At 42.3% G+C, this 19,331-nt stretch overlaps 1 protein-coding gene across 1 annotated transcript; it reads left to right on the top strand.

The window, feature by feature from the left end:
• Positions 1-59: 59 nt before the first annotated feature.
• UQCRB (ubiquinol-cytochrome c reductase binding protein) lies at positions 60-7,376 on the top strand. The gene is made up of 4 exons (XM_082236011.1): positions 60-146; positions 2,547-2,618; positions 3,955-4,121; positions 6,720-7,376. Exons 1-4 carry the CDS (start codon positions 128-130, stop codon positions 6,795-6,797), a joined length of 336 nt encoding a protein of 111 aa, XP_082092137.1. The 5' UTR covers positions 60-127; the 3' UTR covers positions 6,798-7,376.
• The last annotated feature ends 11,955 nt before the right edge of the window (positions 7,377-19,331 follow it).

Here is a 19,331-nt window from a genome sequence, read left to right as displayed (position 1 = left end):
AACCCACGTGACAGAACAGGGAGCGCGGTGGGTTGGTAGGCGGGTTGCGAGCACGTGATCTGAAAGGGGGAATGTGGGCTTTTCCCGAACGCCGGCGCGCGTGCGCGTTTCCTCAGAGGTCGTCAAGATGGCGGCGAGGGCACCGGGTGAGTGAGGAGAGGGGAAGAGTCGGTGGCGAAGGGGCTGCAGCGGGGAGGGAGACGGGCGGGAAGCTTCCCGGGGAAAGAAAATGGTCGAGGGGGGCCGCCAGCGCTTGTGTGGCAATGCACGGGGCGTGTGCGAGAGGTTATGATTGCCTGGTGGGGACGGAGAGGACACGGGGCGCCTTCTGTTAACTCTTGGCGTGCCAAGCGGTTGTGGGTTTTTCCATAGTGTAATCAGGGGTCAGCAAACCTTTTCAGCAGGGGGCCGGTCCACTGTCCCTCAGACCTTGTGGGGGGCCGGACTATATTTTGAAGAAGAAAAAAATGAATGAATTCCAATGAATGAATTCCAATGCCCCACAAATAACCCAGTGTCACTTCATAGCTTTTCTCAAAACAATAAGCATTTTAACATGTTTAGTGCCTTCAAGAATTACTACCCCTTTGATCAGGGGTCAGCAACCTTTTTCAGCCGTGGGCCGATCTACCGTCCCTCAGACCATGTGGTGGGCCGGACTATATTTTTTAAAAAATATATGAACGAATTCCTATGCCCCACAAATAACCCAGAGATACATTTTAAATAAAATCACACATTCTACTCGTGTAAAAACACCAGGCAGGTCCCACAGATAACCCAGAAATGCATTTTAAATAAAAGGACACATTCTACTCATGTAAAAACATGCTGATTCCCAGACCGTCCATGGGCCGGATTTAGAAGGTGATTGGGCTGGATCCAGCCCCTGGGCCTTAGTTTGCCTACCCATAGTGTAATCCTTTAAGGGCATACTCAGAAGTAAGCCACATCGCGTTCAACGCAGGCAATATTAAGAGTTTCCGTAGCGAAGGGTGTTACTCTTGTGGGACCCTTATTCACGTGCTGCTTTGAGGTCCGCCTCATCGCCTTCCCCCCTTCTTGCTATCCACATAACCAGCAAAAGGTTAGTAGGCGAATCTTCTTGCTGATTTAGTTGTTTATAGTCAGGCTTCATTCTGTGCACCAGTAGCAATTTGTAACTATCCCACGAGGACCCTCATTCTAAGTAATCAAAGGGTATGCGGGAAGAGTAGATGAATGAAAAGCTCATTTGGGAGTTCCATTTTGGCCACCCTTGTCTCTTGAAACAAACAGGTGGCAAATGGCCCTCTAGGACAGCAGCAAGTAGCACACCTGTCAGTCTCCTTTAGCTTGTGAATTGCAACACAGTGCATCCTTCTGAATGTGTCTCTTCCCCAGCTTGCAGTCAGTGTTAGAAAGCTAGGAGCTAAATAGCACCATAAACCTAGGTTATGGGCGCCGCAATGAATTGTCTAGGCACACTTTTTAAAATAACAATAATACAAAACTGAAAATGAATGAACTGCAGCTAAAATATTATGTTCATTTTTCACATAGTCTAGTCCTTCCCCTGCCCACCCCCCTAATATTCTTAAGAGCATCTCTTCTCCAGTCTTCAGAGAGTAGATGGAAGTGGGGAGGCAGAAAAAGGTTCTCCTTTCCTTCCACTCTGCAGTTTTAATCTGAAATCTTAGGTGCAGTACTGCACTCAGAGCTCAGAAACTGCTCACACTAATGAAATTTCCTGTCGCAAAATGCACCTAGAACAATGGGAGTTTCGAACACTGCTTGCAGTGCACGTACTACAATATTAATTATGAATCTAGCCATATACTGTCAACTATCAAAGGCAACCTAAGGCCCGTGGGCCAGATGCGGCCCAATCGCCTTCTCAATCCGGCCCACGGACGGTCTGGGAATCAGCGTGTTTTTACATGAGTAGAATGTGTCCTTTTCTTTAAAATGCATCTCTGGGTTATTTGTGGGGCCTGTCTGGTGTTTTTACATGAGTAGAATGTGTGCTTTTATTTAAAATGCATCTCTGGGTTATTTGTGGGGCATAGGAATTCGTTCATATATTTTTTAAAAAATATAGTCCGGCCCACCACATGGTCTGAGGGACGGTAGATCGGCCCACGGCTGAAAAAGGTTGCTGACCCCTGATCAAAGGGGTAGTAATTCTTGAAGGCACTAAACATGTTAAAATGCTTATTGTTTTGAGAAAAGCTATGAAGTGACACTGCTTGCAATTGAGGCTGATTTGTTTATTGTTGCATAGATGCTAATGCACAGTAGATGGTGGGTGCAGGTGGTGGGGCTGATAACTGAGCAAACGTTCATCTCATCTGCTGTTGCATAGCTGTTTTATGGATATTTTGAGTAGCATTGTGTTTTTGCATCCCATTGACAAGTGCACAGCATCCAAACTGTTCCTACTTTCTGTTTATTACAAATGTTGCATGTTTATAAAAGCAAACTAAAATACTGTAGATTCTTTGTGTCTGAATAAATGCCTCTACCAGTTATACTCTTGAACTAACGGTGGTCATTAATACTTCCAGCTGCAGCCAGTGGTCGTCTCCTTGATAGTATTCGCAAATGGTATTACAATGCAGCTGGATTCAACAAAATTGGTAGGTGTTGGAAGTGCATGTACTCTGTAACTGTGAAGCCCTTTACTGTTGAAGTTGTTTGGTTTGGAACCTGACTAAGAAGAGTCTGTTTCTTGTGGGGGGAGAATTATATTGCATTTTGTCCACTTTCTGCTAGTATCTTTCATTGGATTCTTCTTCTCGGTGTTGTGACTGAGTGTGTTAATTTTTATTATCCACATGGGGTTTTTTGCAGAAAAGAAATGGGACAGTTTTAAATAAATCTGGGTAAACCAGGGGCCTTTGAGAATACAGAAGTTGGCTGTCCCTGTTTTTGATCACGGACAATAGTAAAATATATATCAAAATCTAATACAGGTGTGGGTGGTTTAGGTTTGTCAGTTGACCAACCAGATGTTGTCATATGACTATGATAAAAAGTGCCAAATATTCCAGTTTATGTGGGTGGAACTTTAGCTTCTTATTTCCTTATGGTAAAATTTGTTAGCTGTTACAGGAACAAGGCTGCTTGCTTCCAAGCCCTACAATAGCCTGGCCTAAACCTAACTTGGTAGCAAAGTTTGTCCTGCTTGCTACCTACTATAATTGTCAGTATCCCCAAAGAAGAAGAGGAACACAAGTAAACAGTAGCAAAAGTCATTGCTTAGTACTACCCAAGACCTTAACATCTTTGGTTATCCCCTCCCTGTGAACTGATTGCCTTCTCTGTAAACTGGATTTTGATATAATAATAATTAATAATAATAATAATATTTATACCCCGCCCATCTGGCTGGGTTTCCTCAGCTACTCTTTGCAACTTATAACACATGATGATGATGATAAAAAAATATTATTTATACCTGATACAGGGTTGCCTAAAATCTATGAAAGTTAATTTCTTTGGGTTTCAAGTATCAGCTACCTAATTTGTAACTAGCATGAGTAATAAAACTATTGATGACTGGCAAAGCACTTCTGGCAGGGGGTGGGGTGCCGCTGAAAGTGCAGCAAGGGCACATGCTACTGCCAGCAATATTCTTGCCTGCAATAGCCTATGTATGGCTTCACAATGGTCTGGAGCAGGTCGAGCTATCATTTCTTGGTTAGTGGCCTGACTTGGGTGTATATTTACTGCTTTGGAGTCTGCAGCTTTATCAGTGGGATGTTCTGTGAGTTATGGACATTCATCTAAAATACATGTTTCCAGGCACTTGGAGCTAATAAGCTGTTAAAATTAATTTCTAGAGCTAGTGAAGAGAAATGCCATTGGTCTTGGTACTCCTACCCCAAAAAAAGTTTTGTTTTTTTAAAAAAAAACAACTACTGATGTTCAGCTGTCATTTGTGTTAACATGAGAAACATCTTTCTGCTACAGGACTTATGCGAGATGATACAGTGTATGAAAACGAAGATGTGAAAGAAGCGATAAGGAGACTTCCTGAAGATGTACGTAATGACAGATTATTTCGTATCAAGAGAGCGTTGGACTTGTCGATGAGGCAACAAATACTTCCGAAAGAACAGTGGATAAAATATGAAGAGGTATGGTTGCATACCCATATAATAAGAGTCAACCCAGTTTTCTAGGGAAGGCTGGTTGTAAGCTAGCATAAATATTATGTTCAGCATAAATATTATGTTCTCCCATTAATAGGAGTTTTCTGGAAATCTTTGTATCAAATCTTCCAGTGCCCTAAAGACTCAATTAGGATGTATCTTAGCATATTCAATAAGTATAGTTGGATTTTAATTAACACTTCGGTTTATAAGTAGATGTGTGTGAGAGAGAGAATTATACATGCACACTTCCTGAGAATAAATGCATAAAAAGGGTTAATTATAATTTGAAACTGCCAAATTTTGCTGGTATAGCCATTCATTGTAACCAACTATGAAATGATGCATTTTTTAGAAATGGAAAACTTTCCACAGAAAAAGTGTAGTAGTGGGAAATTTTCCATCCCACATCATTGTTTCCTTGTCAGACAACATAAGATACTGGATTTATCCAAACTAAGTCATGATTTAGTCCCATTGAAATCAAATAAGTTATTTATCATGACTTAAGTCCCATTGATTTCCATTGTATTAAAGCATGACTGACTTAAGTATGACTTTAAACCACTGAATGGTGTCTGTTCATAATATTGTTTATTACTTTGATGAATTGAGTTGAGTATTGGTTAACTCTTGTGATGCTAATCTAAGGCTGTAGATTAGATTCTGGGTGGATGGAATGTTCATGGCTCAATTCAGAACTTTGAGGGGAATACAACTTGCAGAAAACCTACTCTGTTAACCTTCAGCAAAAACATGGCTGGGAGGAGGAGATAAGGGAACACTCACACCTTTCACTCACAGCACATGAGTGGAAATGGGCTCTGTGAGCAGTTTGCCAAAAGAACCAACAGATCTAGATCACAGCCAGAAACTTGCATGTGATTGTGATAACCGAATTCATCTTCGAACATAATGTGGTTGGGACAAATTATCTATAGAAATCAAGTCTTCCCTGCTGATCACGTCTTGCTTTGGGAGGATATATTTCTCTCATTATTAATCTGCTGTTTGTCAGGTTTGGCGCAGTAAAACCTAATTTTATGAAACATAATAGTGCATAAACCTTCAGGTACTTTATACATGACTTGTAGTATTATCTACCTTGAGTCTTGCAGGAGGGGTTATAATTCTATCTCCATATATATATATTTAAATGGTTCTCTGTTCTGTCATAGTTGAGCATGATCAAAATATAGAATCCAAGGGCAGTGTTGTGTAGAGAAAGTCAAGCTTTGTCACAATCTGCCCCATAAGAATCTGTAAAACAAAGTAAGATAGTTGTAATATAGATCACAGTTGTTAAGAGACAAAATCTTTTCACACCAAGCACTGGGATCACCAGGGGTAAAGGGCGTGCTTGCCTCAGACAGTTTTTCATCCCATACCAGTGATGCCACCCATTACTTATATAAGAAAAAGTAAAAAAAAAAAAAAAAAAAAGGCATATGGGGCAAAGTTGCAGGGTAACCAAAACCTTTAACGTCACATAGCCTAGCCACCAACAACTTGACCTGCAGCTTGGGCATGCTTTTACAGAGGAGAAGACAGTGAAATTGAGATAATTGCTGGCTAACAACTAGTACAGTGGTACCTCGGGTTAATAACTTAATTCGTTCTGGAGGTCCGTTCTTAACCTGAAACTGTTCTTAACCTGAGGTACCACTTTAGCTAATGGGGCCTCCCACTGCCTGAGCGCCACTGCCGTTTTCTGTTCTCATCCTGAAGCAAAGTTCTTAACCCGAGGTACTATTTCTGGGTTAGCGGAGTCTGTAACCTGAAGCGTCTGTAACCCGAGGTACCACTGTACAATACAGTGGTACCTCAGGTTACATACGCTTCAGGTTACAGACTATGCTAACCCAGAAATAATACCTCGGGTTAAGAACTTTGCTTCAGGATGAGAACAGAAATTGCACAGCAGCGGGAGGCCCCATTAGCTAAAGTGGTGCTTCAGGTTAAGAACAGTTTCAGGTTAAGAACGGACCTCCGGAACAAATTAAGTACGTAACCAGAGGTACCACTGTCCTGAGTGAAAGATGTCTAGAGGTGTATCAGTGTTATTTGCAAATCTAGCTGCAGCAAACACAAATCCAGTAGCAAGTTAAAGACTAACAAGTATTATGGCATAAGCCTTCATGAACTAGTCTTCTAGTCAATGGAAATTTGTGCTATGATAAATTTGTTAGAGTCAGTAGCACCCTCAAAGCTCTTGATTTTTGGTGGTGAAAAATTTCATAACAGGCACTTGACTTATTTCAGGGCTTAATTGTAAACATGTTTAAACGCAAGACTCAAAAGTTAGGCTGATTCTGTATGACAGTTTTGGTAACTGATAAGATGTTTCGTAGGGCAGATGCATGTACTAATCACACAAATTTAGGGAAATGACTCTACAAGTAATAATGTAGCAGGAAAGACCAGTTGGTGAATTATGGATTAAGCATTTTAAATTTAGGTCTGCCTGCTCTGTTCCTAAAATGGTGGTGAAGTATCAGATAATCCATGTTACTGCTCTTACAAAAAGATGCCGGTATGAAATGTCCAATATCCTTAACTTGCTTTCTTTTCTTTTCTTTTTAGGACAAACATTATCTTGAGCCATATCTGAAAGAAGTCATCCGTGAAAGACTTGAAAGAGAAGAGTGGGAAAAGAAATAGCTGCTGCTGCAATGCACTTCAGAAAAATGTTTTCTTTTAAGTTTTAAATTATTTTGTTCAGGTAGGGGTCTGCTGAGAAAATCTGGGTGGGGAGAAATCTCATGTAAATCTTTCCTCACTTAATATTCATCCACCTAAAATAAACATTACCAAATCTACTTGGAATCCTTTCTCCTAAATTGCAAGGAATTGGTTCAAGTCTTTTCAGCTTCATTGCATACTAACATGGTGATCTGTGATCTTCATTCCAGCTGTTTGAGTAATTCTTTTTGTCATAATACAGATGTTTCCTGCAGCTGGATGGGTAGATAAGCAACAACCTTTGCTGTTTGTTTCTGTTCTTCTGATTCATTTCTTAAAAGGGATGCCCATCTGCAGAATGACTATATAGCCATCATCGCCTCTTGTCTCTAGAGGTGGGAATGTAGACACACTTAAGTATTCAGCAGCAGCAACACTAGATAGGGATTACGTAATCCCTATCGTGTCTACCCAAACAAATGAAACGCTGCATTAATAGATGCTTTTGGAATTTGTGTTTCTTGCCAATCTTTAAATAAAAGCAATTGCCTCATTTAACCTGAATTAGTCACTTGGATTTATTTGCTGAATTACTAAGGCATACCTAGTATACTTTAGCCATGCTGAATTACTAAAGTATACAGTCCTGAGCACACTTCTGGAGTAAAAGTTCCTTTTGTACTCTACATATGGAGGCACATATACCACCTGCTACAGATGTAGCCAGGTCCGGATTTAGGTTTGATGAGGCCCTAGGCTACTGAAGGTAATGGGGCCCTTTATATGTCCAGCTGTTTTTTGTCAACAACAAATTGCCATTGTTTTTTGTGTTGAATATACGTTATATGGTAATTGCAAGTAGATAAATAGGTACCACTCCGGCGGGAAGGTAAACGCTGTTTCCGTGCGCTGCTCTGGTTCGCCAGAAGCGGCTTAGTCATGCTGGCCACATGACGCAGAAGCTGTCTGCAGACAAACACCGGCTCCCTCGGCCTATAGAGTGAGATGAGTGCCACAACCCCAGAGTCGTCCGCAACTGGACCTAGTGGTCGGGGGTACCTTTACCTAATTTATATGAACAAAACAGTGATATTTTAGGGAGCAGACTAGCAGGTGGGGCCCATTACTTACATCATAAGAGCCAACACAAAACACTGTTGCAGTATGTAGGTTTTATTTTATTTTATTTTTTTAACTTATATTTTGGAAATGTACATCCAGTGTTTTTTCCTTTAATTTTTTTTTGGGGGGGTCCAAGAGAGTGGGGCCCTAAGCTATAGCTTGTTTAGCTTATATGTAAATCTGGCACTGGATGTAGCCCTTGTGTTGTGGCTTCTTTACCCCGGCCTTTGATACTTGATATGTGATTGTAATGTGTTTTAATGCTGTGTTTTATATTGCTGTAACCTGCCCTAGGACCTTCTGGTGATGGGCAGAAAATAAATAATACTGATTTGTTCTCTCATTCATATTATATATATACACACACAGTGCTTTTTTTCTGGGGGGACGCAGGGGTATGTATACCCCTAAACATTTTGTGAATTTAAGTTTGGCCTCATTGAGGAACAGTATTTCAATATGAGAAGGAAAATGAGAGTACCCCTAAACATTTTTTTAGAAAAAAAGCACTGTACACACACACGTCCACGTGCAATAGTTCATAAACCATGTTGTATAATATAACTCCTTTTTCTATAAACTACAGGAAAGCACTTTTATCCTTTGGAGAATCAGATTGCTAGTGTGAAATAAAGAAGTATGAGGTTTGTGATCGCTGAGCTGCAGGTGGCCCCTGGGGCTCATAGATCTGTCAAAGAGCAAGTGAACTGAGTCCTCCCTTCAGATTCTACAGCAAAAGCTGGCAAAGCAGAGGTACAAGCGACTAATGAGGCTCTCCTCCTTGCTTCTTGATTATGCACAAATGTGCTCTGTGGTGCAATCTGGCTGTTGTCGACATCTCCAGTTCCCCATCTGTTGATTACTTTCATAAGCTCTATATGCCTCCGTGTGCTAAATACAAAATTAATCTACCCAGATTCTCTTTTAAAAGGCATACCATTTTCCAAGACTAGAAGTACACATAATCTGGCTATGTTTTGAAACATACTTAAGAATACAGAGTAACTCATCAACATAGCAGTTACAGAGTAACTGTAGCAAAATGTTTCAAGAGTTAGAAGAAACTAATTCTGATTCACCGAATGCTCCAATTTTATGCCTTAGAAACAGGAGCATCTGAACTTGCAATTCCAAGGTAAAGTTTGTCCCCTATCAGCAGCAGGCAGTTCAAGGGCTTCCCCAATTCCAGTTCCTTTCTGTAGTGAACTATTTTTCTGTCCTCAGCATACAAAGAGAAAACTTCTAAATGAAGAGGACAGAATTCTGTTGAATTACAAAACTGCTGTAAAATGGAAGATTTCCCCACCAGAAATGCCCCTTAAGGGAAATCTTACTAAGTGCAGCACCATATACCCCATTGTCTTAATCTGGTGAGGCATAATGGGAGCAATTGAATAAAACTTGCAGAAGATAATTTGTGGGTTTATTTAATTCTTCCTTGAAAGACTGTGGCCGAAACTGAATTCAAAGGTAGCAGCACTTTACTTTGGGTGAGGCAGATTCAGACAAAGTGTATAAAGAGATCTAGAGCAAAGAATGGTTGGGAAGAATAAATAAATGTTTTGTAATCCTGCATGCACGTGTGCACATGTAGTGTTCTCTAAAACTCATTGATGGCATAGTTTTTACACCCTGATATGCCATTATCATTTGCAGTTTTAGTCCTACCAAATGCTGGTCCTTTCTACCCTAATAAAACTGAGAAACTCTTTCGACAGACTAAATGGAAAGAGTTACAGATAGGTAGCCGTGTTGGTCTGCCATAAAGGTAAAGGTAAAGGTACCCCTGCCCGAACGGGCCAGTCTTGACAGACTGTGGGGTTTGTGCGCCCATCTCACATTTATTGGCCGGGGGCCAGCGCTGTCCGGGGACACTTCCGGGTCACGTGGCCAGCGTGACATCGCTGCTCTGGCGAGCCAGAGCCACACACGGAACGCCGTTTACCTTCCCGCTGGTAAGCGGTACCTATTTATCTACTTGCACCCGGAGGTGCTTTCGAATTGCTAGGTGGGCAGGCGCTGGGACCGAACAGCGGGAGCGCACCCCGCCGCGGGGATTCGAACCGCCGACCTTTCGATCGGCAAGCCCTAGGCGTTGAGGCTTTAGCCCACAGCGCCACCCGCGTCCCTATGGTCTGCCATAGTCAAAATTAAAAAAAAAATTCTTCCAGTAGCACCTTAAAGACCAACTAAGTTAGTTCTTGGTATGAGCTTTCATGTGCATGCACACTGAAGAAGGTATCTGAAGAAGTGTGCATGCACACGAAAGCTCATACCAAGAACTAACTTAGTTGGTCTTTAAGGTGCTACTGGAAGAAAAAAAATTTAAATGGAAAGAGTTTGCCTTGGTTGTCTGTAATTTGCCTCTCCTTTTTAAGTGTTCCCCAGAACCACTGCTCATACATACATACATACATAAATACATACCTAATTGAAATGGTAAAGGTAAAGGACCCCTGGACAGTTAAGTCCAGTCAAAGGCAACTATGGAGTTGCGGTGCTCGTCTCACTTTCAGGCTGAGGGAGCTGGCGTTTGTGCACAGACAGCTTTCCAGGTCATGTGGCCAGCATGAATAAACCGCTACTGGCACAGGGAGGACCGTGACGTGTGCCAGAGCGAGCGGAAATGGTGTTTACCTTCCCGCCATAGCGGTACCTATTTATCTACTTGAACAGGCACGCTTTCGCACTGCTAGGTAGGCAGGACCTGGGACAGAGCAACAGGAGCTCACTCCATTGTGCAGATTTGAACTGCCAACCTGATCGGCAAGCCCAAGAGGCTCAGTGGTTTAGACCACAGAGCCACCTGCATCCCTTGTCTAATTGAAATATTGAACTCTTGACTGGTGGTGATTGATCTTTGATGGTAAAGTAGATTTGACGTCAGTACATCTGTGTGCTTGAACCCATTTCAGTGCCAACTGCATAAAAACAGGGTCTGTAAAGGTAAGGAATGTTCTCTCCCTTGCCCTCCCACCCAAACTCCTTTTTGACAAATTGCTAGGAAGTAAGTTGTGGGAGAAAGAAGACTTGAGTTGGCCCCTCTTTCCCTAAAACTGACTAGTGAGAGTAGATCTGAATTCAAGCACCTAAATCTGTGCAGAGCTCAAGCATTGTGTCTTTTTGAGATAGATTTCATGAGTGTGCAGTACAGAAATGAATAATAACAAAAGTGTCCTAGCAACAATTAATAATAGGGAAGGGGCTGTAGATCAACAGTAGAGCCAGTTCTTTGAATATAGAAAGGTCCAGGCTCAATCCCTGGCATTTCGAGATAGGGGTGGGGAATTCTCTGCTGAAACCCTGGACAGCCTCTGCCTGTCAATGCAAATAATTGACACAGTAAAGCAGCTTCCCATGTTTCCAGAAATACTGTTAACTAAAACACATCTGAAACTGCATCGAAGCTGTTTAGCTGAATACTCAGTATGCAGTCACAGATCTGTATGTTCAGTTAGATTCCCATGTCAGGAAACTAAGTGTGAGAATTTTGCTGTTGTTGTTGTTTTGATCAGGCACCAAAATGTGCATCAGTTCAAATAAGCAGAAAGACGAAATACTGAATGTGTTGGCTTACTAGCCTTGTGACTAATCCACCATTCTAAGGTTTAGTAAGAATAAGAAATGCCATGTTTTGGAATGGAAACAATAAAATAGCTTAGAAGAATTCTTCACCCTGGCACTAGATGGAGTTGTGCCATAGATCAATAAAGCACTTCTTCAATTATTCTTTTTTAAATATATATAATTTCAAGATGACAGCTTCTTAAAGGTTTATAGCCCCCAGGAGAATTTACTACTAAGTCATGTACTGATGTAATGAAACCTAATATATGCTGTGTAAAATGAATTATGAGATACTATTTAGTTTCAGGATTTTATTACTTCAATCATTTGTAGCTGTATTTCCTTTTATATTATTGCTCAATCTTTAAACAGACCAGATGACTGTATAAAGAACACCTAATAAAATCTGGAGATGTTAAAACACAAATGTTAAATGTTCTAACATGCTTGCTGTATTATTATTTTTAAAAAATGCTAGCTTTCCAATCACAGTGTTGGATATTTGGGAAATATAAGAAAAAAAGCTCTATGTAGATAGAAATCATGGGCTGCTGCCAGTCAGTGTAGACAATATTGGACTAGATGGACTAGTGATATAACTCAGTATAATAAGGCAGCTTTCTATGTTCCTGAAGTGCTCCTTTGCTGTCGGGCTGACAAGAGGTGGTTTGGGATTGTGAGAATTGGTTTGCACTGTGCCTGATGGTACTAGCAATAACAGATACAGAATTTTTAGGGGAAGGACCAACAGCTCCATGTTACTCTATATGCTCTGCAGACAGATTTAGAGGACCTGGAATGGCCAGCCAAACTAGATATCAGGTACTGGGGCTGGGGATAACTCTTTCCTGAGATGGTGGAGAACCAGTGTCATAAATTGGGGAACCTGTGGTCTTCCAGGAGTGGAATTATAACTCCATCCCAAACCATTGGCCCATGGTAGCTGGAGCTACTAGGAACTGGTATTTTTGAGCTGCTCTGGAAGCCTTTTTCTGTTTTTCTGAAAAACAGTGAGGGTAAAAAATAAATAAATTAACTATTGACCAGCTTTATCCTTGCACAGACCTGGGTTTTATTACTTTGCTCACTTGTAGCTGTATTTCCTTGTGTGTTATTTCTCAGTCAATTTTATCTGTTTAACATCAATACAAGCAAAATGATGGTTTTGTGTTTCAAAGGCTGGCCCTTTCCAAACTTTTGCTGCAGTAGAGTAGGTGATTGGGTTTTGGACAGTGTCCCAGCCAAACACTACTGAGCTTTCTCGTCAGTTAGAATCCAACACAGAATAATGACTGCAGGGTGTATTTTTATCACTGAATTTTGCCAATGGACCTGCCTAAAGGAAGCAGTAACTTGAAACACTTTTTCTAGAGCCAAGACCTACAGAGGTAAAGTGGAATTTAATCTGATATTCGCTTTCTTGGAACGAATTCTTTGCTCATGTTGTTTTATAGATACTGGATTAGGTTCCTCTCTCAGAACAGAATTTGGCCCTCTCGATTATCATTACAATGGAAATGGTTTGCCCACCCTGAAAACAAACAGAGCTTGCAGAGATCAGGGCAATGCCGCAAATGCAAGTATTGTTGCTTGGCGCTTGTTCTAGTCATTGTTGGCTAGAGTTAATTTCTCATACTTACAGGGAAGGGAAACTTTGGGATATCACATTAGCATCTCTGTTATGGTTTAATGGCATTTCTCATTACTTGTTGTGCTCCTCTTTATTCATAGTGATTTATGGCTCTTAAATGAATGGTAATTCTAATTTTGATTTCATCTTGCTCCATCCTGAAGTCTTGAGATGATGATCTAGCACTATATGAGTGAAATTCTATCAATAATGACTTTGTAATCTGCCAGAGTATGCTGCAGACAAGCACAATGTTGAACAATACCAGCATGTGTATAACCCCAACTGCCAAATACCTATTTTTGCTTTTAAAGTGGTCTTTGCTTCTGGAAAAGGAAAGGTCATAGATCTATTCAGGCCTCTATGGTGGCGATAGGGATGCGGGGAGAAATTTGATTATATTTGCATTTAAAGGCACCTGACCTAATCCACACCTTTTGAAACAATATGTGAACTGAAAAACAACCACCCTTTGACATTAGCACTCCTGATTTTTGCAACACTGTTCTCCAAACAAGTAGTAATATGTAGAGAATGCATATACTAGCCTAAGTTTGTATTTCAAATGCATATATTAGTGAAAATAACACTTTAAAATGCCTTATATAAGGGAAAATCACTTTGCAAAAATGTGTCTATCAGGGAAAATTGCTTTGCAATAATGTGCTTGTGGCAAAGATTTTCTTTTTGAATCTTTAATTCAAATCCATTTCAGGATTTGTTTTAGATGTGGAGAATGCTACATGCTTTTTAAAAGCAAAATCCTTGCACTGGATCCCTTCACCACTACACCAAATACTCTTGAATTAAATTTTCCGGACAGGGGGTTAGCTAATTGCTTGGCCTTTTCCTATCAGTTGAGGAAATGACCCCTCTAACTTATTTTGGCCACTTCCCTACATTTTTTATGTGTGTTACACTTGCCAAATCCTTTGGCTGAAGAAGAGTGGCTCCCCTCCTTCCCCCTCAAAAAAAAATCTAATAATAATCTGTAGCTCTTTAAATATTTGGGAAACAAATCAGGGTCTCTCTTTACTGCTTCCTTTTCACTGTGTGGTGATAACATTTTTACCAGCATACAGCTCTGTACCTACAAAACAAACTGTGGGACAAGTATTAAAATCCAGTTTATGGTGCCAAGTATTTCCCTTCTGCAAGGGAGCCCCTTCCCCTTTAACTGCACTCAAAGCTTGAGATCCAAAGATGGTTTATTCATCTATGGGGTGGGGTCTCTGGACACTCGCACCCATGAATCCCAGCCAAGGTGGCCAGTGGTCAGGGATGGCAAGAAATGGGAAACATGACAGGCCTAATCACTTTGGAAGAGGCAGCCACACCTGCAGTTTCCATCTGATTCTGGAGGAATATTTAGAAACTTAAGAAACTTTTCATCAATAATAATAATAATAATGGCTTTAAATATTTCCTGCACAGAAACTCCTGGGTGGATTTGCCTGAAATTTGGTGGGCTTAATCCACTCTGGAGAAGCACCTTTGCTTGCAGCTTTCATCCTCTTAGGTGAAAGGGGGCGAAATATAAAAGGTGCATGGAGATTTGCTATTGTAGTCAACAGGCATGAAACAAGAGCTTTGGGTTTAGCACATCACACTTGGACCCAAATAATGAATTGAACCGAAATGACAACAAGCAGATCTGAAACAGATTGGACTGCTTCCAAACACAATAGACACAAATGCAAGGCGAATCTTGTAGCCGTTGCACCCGTAGAGGTTTTTTTGCCCCTGCTGTCCACAGGGTGGTGCTGTGAACCCACCAGTCTCAAATCATATCCTTCCTCTGTACAGAGACCTACTGCGTACTGCATAATAAAAAGGGAGAAAATAGTACATCCAGATGTGACACACTTTGCACACTGTGGATCAGCGTTGGGAACCAGCAGTCGAACAGACCTGTGCAACAGGGCTCCCCGTCAAATAAATACTAAAAAAAGACCTGTAAAGTGAAAGTGAATCGCTATGTTTGTGTTAACATGGGACACAACTTCAAGGGCCTTGTAACGCAAAACGAGCACTGAGGTGGGAAAGGCAAAATGCTGCTCTTAGCTTTAGCTTGATTGTTGAGTTTCTGCTCAATGCAACTCTGCGACTGTGGCTCTCCGTATTGGACCATAACCACCAGTATTGCAAGTGCTGCTGCTGCCTTCTCCAAGCTATGTGTCTGCTAGGCAATCAGACATGGGGATGGCAATGAGGGTTAGTGGTTGCAGCAGCCTCCTCCGCAACTGGCAACCTCTTACCTTTCCTTGTGTGTCCTCAGTGTCCACGGTGCAGGTCCCCTGCTAAGCACTTCCATATTGTGTAGTGCTCAAGGCTGGCAGCTGGTGGTGGCAGCTGTCAGGAGCGAGCCAGCAATAAATCACAGGGAGTTAAGTGAACTCTTTATTAGGATAAACCAGGTCTGCTCAGGAGAGCTAGGCCTAATGAGCACAGCAACTCTCCTTGGTAGGTCTTGCCCCTATGAGGCAGTCATGGAGACTGAAGGATCCTGCCTTCCCACAGCAGCCTAAGTCTCCTTCTCTCCCAGGTCCTTCCCAAGCAAGCTGAGACTTCGCTGGTGCACCTGCTTCATACCTCTACTCAACTTGGAAGACCAGGCATCAACCTGACTCTTGCCTCCCTTCTCTCCTGATTCTAGACTTCTCTCTGCCACAGACTCTCCCTGCTCACTAAACCCTGGCACCTCTTCAGCTTCTGACACCTCCTCCTCCTCCCAATCTTCTCCCTCTGACCGCTCATCGTCAGCCCACCCTGCATTCTGAGCCTTCTTCCCTTGGAGGTTCAGCCTCCCACCACTGCTCTGTGTCCAGGAAGGCAATGGCAGTAGCCTTGGTGTTCCTCCACAGGGACCTGCATGCCAGGACCTGATAGTGCTCTGGGGCAAATTTAGGGGGTGCTTGTGAGTGCTGCCAGCCTTCAACATGTGAATGGAAATGTTAATTGGCCTTTCTTTGGGGATTCCTGGCATGACCTTTGAAATATACTCGGAGTCCTGTAGTGATTTCATGCTCTTTATTGCAGCTTGTAAAACAGTGATTGAATTGCCCCCCAAACCTCAGGTTTTTATATACATTATTTATACAATGAGTCCCGTCTGATTGGCTGATTCTGCTTCCCTCCTGGAGCCTGATTGGTCTTTTCTTGCAGGCCAATCAGTGGGTGCATTCTACAATCCTACCAGCTTAATAGGCTGATTAACTTCTTCCTGGAGCCTGATTGGTCTTTTCCTGTAAGCCCATCAGTTGTTGCATTCTAAGATCCTACTTGCCTATTGTTCTAGGATCCGCGCTTAGTACATAACAACCTTACTGCTAGGCTCTGTGGCAGCTGCTGTGTGCAAGCGGTTTCTGGATCTCCAACATGCACCTGCTGCTGCTTTCATGTTGTGGAAAGAAACTTCAGAGAGATGTCTCATCACAAAGGTCTCATTTGTGCAAGATGTGAGGTGAGCTGCCGTGTGATTGGCCAGGGTTCAAGCCAGATCTCAAGCGAGCAGGGGGGGGTGGCGGCACAAGAAGGCGAGCCTTTCTGAGGATTAGGAACCTTCCCCTCCCCTCCCCATTGACTTCCATTCTGTGGTTGGACTTTCACCATCCTTTTTGCCAGCGTTAAGTTCCACCATGTTGCCAGACCATGAGCCTGAGCTGATGTCAGGCTTCGGGGAATGGGCTTCCTCCCCCCATGGTAGTAGATAAGAGATCAAACGAAAGGAACGCCTTGCCAGTTAGAATCTTTAATAATCACAGCAAGAGAACAAAGAACACATCTCCTAGAAATGGTGGTGCTCCCAATTAAAGGACACTCCCCTCTCCGTCCCTATTAGTCTACGCCACTCCTACGTCTAGTAATCTGAGCTTGTACCTGCTGTGCTTTCTGCTCTGACACTTTCTGAGCACTCCATGACTTTGGAGAAGGGGGGTGAATGCTATCCAGAGACTGTGAATCTGTTAACTCTCTCTTCTAGTGTTTCTTCTGCTGGCTGTTCTCCATCCAGTATTTCCCAGCTTCTGCCTTCGGAACCATGCCCCTCTGCAAACCACTGTTCCAAATCTATGCTGTCCTCCTGCTCCTGGGAAGATTCAGGATCAGGATCAGGGGGAGGGGGAGGGGTGGCTCCCACTATTCTTCCTCAGTGCAGTCCTCCTCAGCATGGTCCCTGACATCTGAACAGAGTTAAGATTCACCATAAGTCTTCACTGCCTGCTCCAGCCTGCACCACTCCCCTGGAATGCTCCTTATTCAGCATCAAATTTATTGGGCTCAGCCCAGTTGCAATGGGGGAGTTAAGCCAGCATATCACTGGCTGAGGCAGGCTTGGGGGCCTATGCTGGCATAGCTGGCAACCAGATGGCTGAGCCAAAGCTCCAATAGATCCTAACTCATCCAGATGGATGTAGGGCTAGGACTGTGCCTTTAGATGCCTTTACAAGAATCATGAGGTCTAGAGACCTAAGTGACATAATTTTGTCATGCACTCCACCTGTTTGAAAATGACTAATATGAAGACTCATGAACAACTATAATGCACTTGTTCTACTGGAGCCACAAGTTAGTCTATAGTTCCATCGGCCAGTGTATACTTTGTCTCCCACTGTCTATGGGATGCAATCCACATACATTTTAAAAAATGAATATTTGTCCTATGTGTCCATGTGGTGTGTTCTCTGCATGTAACCCATAACGCTGCTTCTTCCTGAAGCCCTGCCACCACACATGGCCTTTAGTGTGGTGGCACCTGCCCTTTGGACTGTGCTCCTGGTGAACATAAAACAGACATGTACAGTCGTGCATTGATGCATTAAACTGATCTCCTACTGGTGACACATTTTCTACTTGTTTAATGAATGCAATTTTACTGTTGATTTTATGCTGTACACTGCCATACGACATTTTTTCCCTTAATGTTGGCAATATAGTGCAGAATTTTTTTAGCAAATAAAAATAAGGTAAATCTGTACATTGCAGATCTGTTTTCTATAATGTTGATAGCTTGATCTGGAGCCTGCCATTGTCACAGTGTTTGCTTGGAGAAGAGCCCTACCCTATGGTCATGAAAGAAGCATGTACTAATGAGACAATACTGCAGATCATTTTATTACGGCACTGGATTGAATCCTTATAACTCAGCTGTTTTTTTAAAAGGGTGGGGGAATGGAAATCCCAACAATAATATAATGGGAAATTAAATTGGTGGCTGTAGAAGAGTTTGAAACTTAATCATCTTATGCATGTTAGAGAGGACAAAAGAAAATGTCAATGTAATATGAATATAGTTGATAAGTTATTCCACTACTGGAATGGACATGATTCACTGAAGATAAACAACCAGGCTGAAACACTGACATATACAAACCAATTTGTTATATCAGGGTTGGGAAGCCTACAGCCCTCCACCAGCCAGCATGGCCAATGGCCCAGGATGATGGGAGTTGTAGTCCAGCAACACCTGGAGGACCAGAGGTTCGCCAGTATTGCTATATACTGTCTACTCAAAATTAAGTCCAGTTGAGTTCAAAGGGGCTTAATATCACATAAGTGCACTCCAAATCCCATCATCCGTGACCATTGGCCATGCATGCTGATGGTCGTGGCAGTCCAACAATCCCCAACCCTCATAAATAGGATTGTAGCCTGTGATGATGTTAAAGTAAAAGAGCAAGCCGACACACACGAAGCTGGCATAAAACATGGTTGGCATCTGTCTGTTTCGGGAGAGAATGGAGGAGTATGCCTTTGGGAGTGAAGGCAAACTTTTGGAAGGTCACAGTACCTGCTGTGGCTGCAGAAACTGATACAGGAGAGGCATGTTTTGTTGCAGCTGGGGCAGATGAAGGTGTCCGGTTCCGCTGCTGCAGATGCACCATGGTGTTTCTTCTCTCTGCGCTCCTCCCAGCAGTCATTCCTCCTCTGGTCATTGCTATGGAAGCATGACCTGACTGTGCTACAGTCATCTGCAAGGGGTTCGCGCCTGGTGGGCAGTATTACAAACCAAGATATGAAAGCTAGAAGCTAAATGACACCTTAAACCTAAGTTATGGAATGTTTATTTATAACAAGAATACAAAGCTGAAAATGAATGAACTGCAGCTAAAATATTACAGTATGTTCATTTTTCACATGGTCTAGTCCTTCCCCTGCCCACCCCCTAATATTCTTAATAGCATCTCTTCTCCAGC

This window comes from Podarcis vaucheri, assembly GCF_965113315.1.
Source record: "Podarcis vaucheri genome assembly, chromosome: 8".
In the NCBI taxonomy this organism is placed as follows: Eukaryota; Metazoa; Chordata; class Lepidosauria; order Squamata; family Lacertidae; genus Podarcis; species Podarcis vaucheri.
This window is presented reverse-complemented; position numbering and strand designations above follow the sequence as displayed.